General features: G+C 42.0%; 1 protein-coding gene across 1 annotated transcript in view; it reads left to right on the top strand.

Moving 5' to 3' along the window:
* The window catches only part of ADAMTS16 (ADAM metallopeptidase with thrombospondin type 1 motif 16), a 106,662-nt gene that overhangs the window by 39,243 nt on the left and 57,086 nt on the right, over positions 1 to 10,333 (top strand). Inside the window, exons 11-12 of the mRNA XM_025050503.1 lie at positions 5,137 to 5,290; positions 10,017 to 10,112. Of these exons, the coding sequence (XP_024906271.1) occupies positions 5,137 to 5,290; positions 10,017 to 10,112 (250 nt within the window). The remainder of the gene's footprint in view (positions 1 to 5,136; positions 5,291 to 10,016; positions 10,113 to 10,333) is intronic.

Below are 10,333 nucleotides of genomic sequence, written 5' to 3'. Positions count from 1 at the left end.
TTCTCGTGGAGTCAAGCAGGGCTAGAATCGTTTTTAGCTGTTTCTTGCAGCTGCTCAGTATGTGTGTGTGCACACGTGTGTGTGTGCACGCGCGTATGCACGTGCCAAGAGTTCTCCTCCTGTAGCAAAGAATCACATTCACTTTAGGCTCACGATGCTCCTATTTGTAGTGATAAGAAACATTTAGAGTTTTCTGTATCTCAAGTCCTTTCTATAATTTTCTAGATTCTTTTTCAGATTTTTTTATTGCTTTTCGATCTTCATGGTTATGATGAAGATATACAGACGTTTTTGATTTTTTGAAAAGTGCCGACAACTTGGAAAACAGGAGATGCAAAGTTCGAGGTGCAGTGGGAACATCATATAAGCATCAGAAAAAAATTTTAACTGCCAAGAAATATAGGAAAACTCATGGAAAGAAAATATTTATATGCTTAGAGAATAATTATTTCGATGACATTAAATATGGGCTGTAATTTCAAGTCAGACTATGATTTTTAGAATGATTATTAAGGCTTGAGGTTCAAAGCCGTTTTTGCTCTGTGACTCTGAAACAGTTCAATGTACTCTGAAGTATGTTTGCTTGTTTTTGTGCCAATCGGTAAAAATCTATTGCAGTTCGGTAAGAAATCTTTATTTTCAGGGATTTTACTAATTTCTTTGGGCCACGTGATTATAAACAAATACGCAAGATTTTACATGCTCACTAGTTTGTATTCTTGGAAGATTAAATTTTCCAGAAACGACACTCATTGTCAAATTCATGACGAAGGTTTATTTTACTCGAGATGACCATTCGTGGACTGGACATGTCTGCAGTGTGTAAACACTGATTTCTCTCCAGCTTAGTGAAGCCGAGAGGGTCTTCTTCGACGTGTTCGCTGACTCCATTTCTGAGTAGTCAGAATCCCGTCGTGTTCCCCACCAATTAGGCAGCTGTTTGGATCCGACCCCAGCGATGAGTCAGGATCAACAGCTGGCTTTCGGCGGTGAATCTGTCTTCTTTTATTAGGGTCTAGCGTTTGGTACATGGAAAAAAAATCTATAATTGACTCGGCGTTGTCAACACAGCTCTTCTCCGTACTCGGCAGAGTTGGGAGGGACAGATAATGTTCGCGGTAAATTCATCAGCCTGGTCAGTCAATCGTGTGTCGTTTCCTGCATACGGACACAGACCTCATCTCACTTACTCATGTCTGCATCTGGGGGGCCGAGGACTTGGGGGAACTTCAGCTCATTTTTTTTAATTTAATGGACTCATCTTCAATTTATTATTTTTTTTTTAAATATGAGCCATGACCACCTGAGCCTCCATCAATACATGGTGACAATCAGAGGCCTGGAAGTTTGAGGGGTGCGTGGGGCCCCTGCCATACCCCATACCGCCTCCGTCGATGAGAAAATTTGATTGGACCAGAGAGCGCATTGAGCCTGCCATGGGGCATAATGGAAATGACACGTTCCAGCCACATCTCACGCAGCCGAATAATGTTCAACTAATGAAAAACAGAGCAACGGGTCACAGCTGACTGCAGTTTCTGTGGAGCTCGAGTGACCTGCAGAGGCAGCGGGCACAGCCCGTGATGCGAAGAGCAGCAGCAGGAACCAGCTGACGTGCTGGTCGGCTCTTTATCACTTGTGTCTGGGAAGGTCTTGACCTTGGCGAGTAACATAACCTGTTTGGGGGCCCTCGAGTTTATACTTGGAAAAGGAGGAAATACAACTAGAAAATCTCTCGAGCTTTTTTAATATTTTATGGCTCACGAGTTAGCGTGGAAACAGGCTTTTGAGATATTGCTGTGATACCTAGGACCTGGCCTTGTTTTCTTCGATAGAAGGTTTTTTTAAATGTTTAATGGAGTGCACATTCTCCATTTCCTTCCTTCCGCGTGAGCACGTTTTGTGCCCTGCTGAAAATAAAAGCCCGTCACCCCGAAGTCATGCACATATTCTCCCCAACAACCTCTGGCAAGCGTCACAATTGCGCTTTTCACATGTAGGCTGCCTGATCTGGGTGCATTTCGCAGAGTCCACTCTTACTCTGACCTTGTGGATCACCTTGGAGATCGTCGGTAAAGTGTCTGCATTGCTTTCCGTCCCTGCACCCACTCCTGGGGGAGCCCCTCCGTCTGCCTCACTGACCCTGGCCTTAGCTGGGTGGCTCGATTGGGCCCATAGAACAAGAGCAAACACGCCCAAGCACGAGCCTCGCCGGAAGGACCGGGGCTGAGACCGGCACGTGGAGTTTGAGCCCTTGATGTGTGATGCTGAGGGGAAGTGACCCCCACACGCCGGCGCTGGGACGTGTGCTCCCACATCGCCCCATCCGCGGGGCTTGGCGGGCCCCGGGCTGTGCGCTGCGTGCTCGTGGGCCAGCGGAGACCCCACCCTCGGCACCACGTGCTTTGCTCTGGGGTTCTGCCAGCTTTTTATGTCTGAACAAGTCCCGTCAGGGTGTCATTTGCATGTTTCAGCATGGGCATATTTTATTTTTGGTTGTATTTTACCCATCTTTAAAAAGGTCTTATTTTGGTTTTGAATAGGATTCTAGTTTAGCAACGCTCTTTCTCCAGTAATTCGAAGCTATCGTTTCGTCGTTTCTTGGTTTCTGTTGTTTCTGTTGACGAGACAGCTGTCAATCCTGTTGTTCTTTTGAAAGTTACACGTCTCTCTTTTCTTCCGTTTGATTTCGAGACTCTTCTGTGGTTTCGGTTTCCTGTAGAATCGTGCCTATGTGGCTGTTCTTCGTCTTTTTCCTGCTTGGGATTGTAGAAGTGTTTACATCTATGGTTTGCAACGTTCCATCAGTTATCGAACATTCTCGGCCATTTCAGTTACAAATATTAATTCTGCCACGTTCTTTCTGGTCTCTCTTTTATGGATTCCAGTGATGTAAATATTAGGTTTTTTATAATATACCGTAAGCATATTTCTTGTATATATTAGTTGTCAGGGAAAATCCTCCTCTTAACTTCTATTTTCTTGAAACTATGAATCACGATAATTTTAAATTTTATTTCCACTTACACCAATATCTGGATTCCCTGTGCCTCTGCTTCTATTATCTGTATATTCTCTTGGATTTCAGTCATTCGGCCTCATCTCCTAGTACACTTCGTAATTCTGAACAAATAAGAAAATTATTTATGGAAAATGTATTTCTAGCAGAGAGGGTCGCTGCAGTTTTCTGTTTGTTCATTTGTTTTGAAGGTCCCCCCACCCCGGCTTAATTAGGGCCTAATCGACAAACGGAATTACAGTCCACTTGGGGGTTGAGCTGATGCCTGCTCCGTCTGGTCCGTCTAAACCGGTCTGCAGGGTCGGCTGTCACTCGAGAAGTCGCCCTCCTGTGGCATCTGTGACAGTCCTGCCGTTCGCCAGGAAGCCCTCCGTCAGCACGGACCCCCGATTGTGACTCTCGTCTCCCAGCACCCCTAGACTGCCAGAAGCTGCTCAGACTCTCAGCTCCTTGACTCCCGCTTTCCACTCCAGCAGCTGCTCATGACTCATCAAATTCCTTTTTTTTTTTTTTTTTTTTGAGGAGGAGGAGGAAAATAGCACTGGATGTTTGGTTCCGTTCCGTGCCTCCCTTTGCTCTGGAACTTTTCATCCCCCGTGTCCTTTTTACTTTAATGGCATCCTGGTGACTGGAGAAGGGTCCGTGTGACACATGCCGATCTAGCATCGTGAGAAGCAGAAGCCCCTTCGATTTAAGGTTTAAGGCTGAATGATGAATAATGGGTTGCACAAACTATAACAATTCCTGAATCTGGGAAGCTCTTTGTAATTTCTCAGTTTCTCGAGTGGCCAGTCAGCCCGGCTCACTGTCCTGAGTTTCCTGTCCGTGGACGGGGAGAAGTGTCACCAGCCCTGACCATGGCCTGTGGGAGACAATGGGGACCATCGAACTAGTACAGAGAAATCACGTGCGACCCATTAGAGACAGGTGCTGTGGAAATTGGACAAATAACTCCTGTCTTGGAGTGTTATTTTTGCTTTCGTTCACTTTTCTTTTTTACTTATAAATACGCACTGGCGTCACGAGTGGGGTGACGGCCGCAGACAGACCGTGTATCGAGGGCTCCCACCGAGCCACTCGCTGCTCTTGGCACTTTCCTACCATTGGACTTCGGAGCTGCTGCTCAGTTCGCTCTGAAAAACCTTCTGACCCTGCACGTAGGATCGACGTCTCGTCCAGTGACGGCGCCATCCCTCGCACCTTGTGTCTGTGGATCTTCACCGAGGCCACGCGTCGGTGGGCTCCGAGGCAGAGGGATCCGGGACTGCAGCCCTGGAGATGGGGACCAAGAAAGATTCCAGTCGAGGCGGCAGCCAGAGAGCAGTTTGGAGACGCCCGGGCAGACGCGCCGCTGCTCGTTTTAGTGACTCCAGAGGGATCTTGTTGTTCCTTTCCCTCTTAGCTTATGGAAGTTTACAAGTAGGATTTAGTTGCTATTTGCAAACACTTGTCCCTCCCCACTCCAAACGCAAAAATTATACCTCAGTACGTCCCCGGTAGGGAAGGGGATGCTGAAATTGTGGCGGAAGGAAGGACTCGTTGGTCTTCAGCCACCTGCTAGGGAGCGTAAGCACATGTGGCAGTCTAGTAAGAAATTAGCCTGAGTACAGAGTGTCGGGGGTAGGAACGTGTTGCAATATTTCATGCAGAACCTCTGGGAGCTATAAGCTATGGTGCAGGTGTCCCCTGGCCTAGGAGAGGGAGGGAGGGAACGTACATTTTAATCTTCGAAACAAGTTGGTCGTGTTTTGCCTTTTACAATACCCACTGCCATCTTTTGATTGTCCCTGGCAAGAAGTGTATGGAAGAGTTGTCTGTGACAGGAGCTCCTCGCGTGGAGCATCCGGTTCTGTTATTCTAGTCACATTTCCCCAAGATAAGTGGGAGACATCTAAGGAAAAAGAAATTGCCTTCCCGGAAAAAGTGAAATGAACAATTTTCGAAAATGTGGCCCCTGTGTTTGAAGACAATTAAGATAACTGTTATTTTGGACCTTGGCGGGGGGTGGAGGGAAACACGCCCTCTTCTGCAGGTGGGGTGCGTTGTGAGACCACGTGGGGAGGGCGGGCACCCTCGAACGTCCGTCTTGGATAATTCTGTCTGCATCACTGTTTCAGCACTGCCCAAGCGACGTGCCTCGCCGATCAGCCCAAGCCCGTGAAGGAGTATAAGTATCCTGAGAAACTGCCAGGACAGCTATATGACGCGGACACGCAGTGCAAGTGGCAATTCGGAGAGAGAGCCAGGCTGTGCATGCTGGATTTCAAAAAGGCAAGTGATCGTCAGCCAGCCAGCGCTCAGGGCAGCATGAGTCATAAAGTCGTTGCATGCGGTGTAGCTGACGTTGATGTATTCTGCATGGATTTGGGTACCTACCAAATGTCAACTCCTGAATGTCAGGGCTGGTCCTATATAACAGGAAACACATGTTTTACTGGCAAAGAAAACGGTGGTTGATACTGTCGCGGGTATCAGTTTTCATTCGAGAATAACTCGATCTGTTAGGCGAATCCTTTCTTGCTGATTTATCGTGTGAGAGCTCAGCAGTAGCTTTCGGTTGGCGTAAGTCGGCAAATGGATGCTCTGTATTTTTTTCAAAAGGTATGAAGAAAGCAACACCCCCCCTTTACCTTCTTTCGATGTAGGCATAATTTACTATAAAACAGCAGCCTATCCAGAGCTTCTGATTATTAAATTCCCCAGATAAGGTATTTATAGAGAAGTTTCCCATGGGAGGCTCTACCTGGTGTCCCGGCCTGGGGGACATTGCCAGCATGGTTCCCTAAAATAAACTCCTCGCGGGACAGAGGCCACGCTCTTGCTGGACACGGACGCCGAGTTTTAGGAAGTCGTTATGGGCAAGTCGCCCATAAATTAAACAAAAGTAACTCTTTTTCAGGTTTTTCTCATCCTAGTTTATAATGGAATTAAGAGAAAGATAGATAAAAATGTATAGTCCTCCAGGAGCCTCCAAACATTTCAGAACGCGCTGGGAGTGCTCCCAGCTGAAATCTGACAGCGATGACCTTCTTTCTTTTAAACTCGGAGAGAGCTCCCGCGAGGATCGGTTACAGCCATGTGCCAGAACCGATTCTTCGCTCCTCGGCCAGGTAGTCTAGCTTGGAACAAGAATGACAGATCAGTCAGCCTCAGCATCAATTCCCAATGTCGCCTTTTCCACGGGCAAAATATGTGACTTCCCTGAGAATTCTTTGAGCGTTAACTCTTCTTCTGTGTGTTAAGTAAAACTAATGTTTCCTTTCAATGTGGGATTTTCTGCATGATGCTTCTGGTTTCCGCATTATTTCGCTCTGTGACCACGAACTATGTCATCTGTGGTACCCTAGTGCCATTCGGATGATATAGAAATTAGAAGTTAATGTGCACATCATTTGATTACTGAGGAAATATTTACGCACGACAGAATGCATTTATTGAAGGTGTACAACTAGAATTTTAACAAATGTACTTGCCCATGTTACCAGCATCTCAGATATGGCTTATTTCCATAGAGCCAGAAAGTTCCTTCTCCATTCCAATCCATCAGTCTGATTTTTGTCACCTTAGGTATGTTTTGCTTCATAATTGCCAATATTTCACCATTTAATATGTTTTTAGCTATTGGTTTTACATGCTTACCCTTTATTAATTTGGAGACGTTTCTTTCTGGTCGTAGATGATGAGGGATTTTATCACAAAAGTATGTTGCCTTTTACGGATTTTTTTTTTCCCTGTATCTGTTGATATAGTTATATCATTTTTTTCTCTTCTATTTTGTTAATGTGATGGATTATACCGATAGGTTTTATTTTTTTTTTCATTGGTTTTGTTGATGTAAACCAGCCCACGTTCCTGGGATCACCCCACTTGGTCATAATCTAGTACTCGTTTTTATATTTTGCTAATTTGATTCGTGAATATTTTGTTTGGCATTTCTACATCTGTGTTCTTGAGTGACATTACTTAGAAATCTTGTTTTCTTATAATTGCCTTTCAAGATTTTATATCAGAGTTATATTAACCTCATAAAATGAGATGGCAATGTTCTTTACTCCTTTTTATTTTCCCAAAGAGCAGCTTGTGTAAGATGGGTTTTATTTCTTTCTTAAATGTTTGTCATAATTTACCAGTGAATTCTGCCTGTGGGAAGGTTTGGTGATTACAAATTCAACTACACTGACATATATGGGTTATTTAGGAGAAACTCTCGTGAGGCTGACCAAATTCAATGAAAAATAAATTATCAAAACTGACACAAAAGAGTTTTTTATTTTACCCATATAGTTGATGTTTTACCAAAAAGTTGTTTGTAGCTTTGTCGTTTATCTTTTTAATGATTGTAAGAACTACAGTAATATTTCCTACAAAGATGTTGTGTGTTTCTTTACTTCCCTTCCCTTCATCAGTCTAGCTGAATTTATCAGACTAATTAATCCTTTCAGAAGCATCGAACATTGCTGCTTTTTTTTTTTGAAAAATGTGTTGGATTCTTTTTTATTTTATTAAGTTCTATTTTGTCTTTATTAGACTGTCTTAATGTGTCTTTTTTTCTTGCTTTTTAGGAGATAAACTAGATGATTTTAGAACTTTCTTCTTTTTCCAACATAACCATCTACCTTTATTTAAAGCTATTAATTTCCTTCTAAGCAATATATTAGCTATATCCTGAAAATTTTTACATGTTGGGTTTTTAATATTAAGTATGAAATACTTTCTTATTTAAGTGGCGATCTCATCTTTAACCAATGTATTATTTAATCACCAAATAATTTGCAGTTTTCTAGATAGCTTATTCATTTTTATTTCTAATTTGGTTCAAATTTCTTTAGTGAATATACTCTATAAGCATTTTTTTTATTTTTTTTTGAAATTTATTAAAATGTATTTTGTAGTCCAGTATGTGGCCTATTCTGGTGAACATTCAATGGGCACTGGGCATGTACGTGAATTCTGCAGTGGTTGGGTAAAGTGTTCTAGAAATGTCTATTTTCTTGATTTGTTTGACATATTTATGTCATCTATATCCTCCATGATATTTGCTACTGGTTATACCAATTTTATAGATACGCGTTAAAATTTCTAACAATAATTACATATTTTTAAAATTTCTCCCTTTATTTGTATTAGTTCTTGCTTTGTGCATTTTAGAGCTGCGTTTTATATAAACAGTTAGGGTTGTTATGTCTTCCTGATGCTTCCATCGTTAGGAAGTATCTTTCTCTGTTGTTAGTAATGTAACTTTTCTTGAATTCTGCTTCGTCTGATATCACTGTAGCCACATCAGCTTATTTAAGACCACTCTGCATGATGTGTCCTCCACCCTTTCACTCTCCATTTATTTGTGCTCTTATATAAAATGTAACTGTGAGCATCCTTTAATTTGGTATTGCCTTTCTGTCCAGTTTAATCCGTTGATATCTAATGTTATTATTGGCATGGAGGATCTAGTTATGCCATGTTTGCTATTTTTTTCCTCTTGGTCTCGTTTCTTTTTTATTTCTGTTTCCTTTTAGATGAAACTTCTTTTTAAAAAGTGTGTGCCATCATTTGCTTTTAGCTGTACTTGCTTGAATTAATTTTTAGTGGTTGCTTTAGAGATTATAGCTACATTCTTGATTTACAATTTATGCAAAATTAACATTGTTCCATTACATATGAGGGCAAGGTTCTTATAGAAAATAAGTTCACACTGTACAATTGTTGTCACGTGTTATATTTCTATGCGTAGTATAAAGCCACATGATACAATATTATAAATTTTGTTTTAAAATAGTTGTTTTTAAATCGAAATAAAATATAAATAAAATATGAATAAAATAAAATATATAAAAATAAGATCATATTTTATATTAATCCACGTATTTGCTATTTAGCATGCTTCACATCTTTATGGCCTAAAGAGCTTTGGCGTTTCTTTTAGCGCAGATCCTCTGGCCACAAAGTATCTTAGGTTGTCATTAATTCACATTCAGTTTTTCTGAATAGTTTTCCTGAATATATAATTCTAAATATTTTTTTCTTTAATCTCTTTTCTCCTTTAGGCACTTTAAAGACAATTTTATTTTCACCGGGACTCAGTTGTTTCTGATAAAAAAAAAATTGGTCATCATTTCTGTCTTTCTTCTATCCCTTATCATTTGTTTAGACAATTCAGCAAATTATACATCAGTGTTATTTTAAATTTCAGTTTCCACATTCCCATTTTTTATGGTCTGTATTTCTTTACTGAAATTTTCTATTCGTTCACTCATTAGTTCACTTTTTCTTGGATAGTTTTAACTATATCATAACATAATACGTTTTTATTTTATGTTTTATTTACTTATACTACATTATTCAGGCAGGTGACTCCTTTCGATCCTCTGAGGCTTTGTTTTATTCTTAGGCCTCGTCCATTTTAGCTTTTCCTGAGCCATAGGGCATAGCCCGTATGCTAGTTTGTGGTTTTTACTCACAAGGTGTGGGGTTCAAGCTCTCTACTGGAGGCTCAGGATGCTCACTGGGTATAGCCACTCTGCGTGAGCCAGCACTGTGCAGCCCAGAGCGTTCAGCCTGCACCTGCCACCCCGTGCCGTGCCACGTGGACAGACAGATGGACGGATGGATAGATAAGCCAACAAGTTTCATAATCAGTTTTAATTTGAAAATGGGGATTCTGACTTGGAGAAGATGGTGAAAGATAGGGTCAAGAATAAATTGTAATATGTTAAGTTTTATTGTTTTGTTCATTTTAATTTTCTGTGGCCTTCTGCAATGAGTTGAGTAAGCATCTTTCACTTGTTAATTTGGTAAATTTATAATGAGTAAATACAAATAAAGTTTCAGAAATGGAATTAAGTTCAACCAAGTGTAGAATCTGAGTCTTCCAGATCCTCTGGCACGTGCGTCTGCTGCTAAGTAGATGTCGGCTTGTGACTTACACCACTTGCTCCCAATGACAATTTATCACAGGTGTGTGGACCATTTGTAATACTAATGATCTTTCTTTCCCTTTTAGGACATCTGTAAAGCCCTGTGGTGCCACCGGATTGGAAGGAAATGTGAGACTAAATTTATGCCAGCAGCGGAAGGCACCGCTTGTGGGCATGACATGGTAAGTCACCGCCGTGGGGCACGTGCATCGTATCCAGTCACCGCCGTGGGGCACATGCATTGTATCCAGACGTCAGGTTTTCAACCCACACATCAATTCCCCTTTTGCACTGGTGTTTGGAACTCATTCCTCCTCACAGACGTGTGCGGACCGACACTCATGTCAGAAGACCGTGTTTCTGTCGCTACTGTGAAGGGGACCCCTGTCTCTCCCTCTTCCGA

This window comes from Pteropus alecto, unplaced genomic scaffold (assembly GCF_000325575.1).
Source record: "Pteropus alecto unplaced genomic scaffold, ASM32557v1 scaffold137, whole genome shotgun sequence".
Classification (NCBI taxonomy): domain Eukaryota; kingdom Metazoa; phylum Chordata; class Mammalia; order Chiroptera; family Pteropodidae; genus Pteropus; species Pteropus alecto.
The sequence above is the reverse complement of the archived record's forward strand: the minus strand, read 5'-3'. Positions and strand labels throughout refer to the sequence as shown.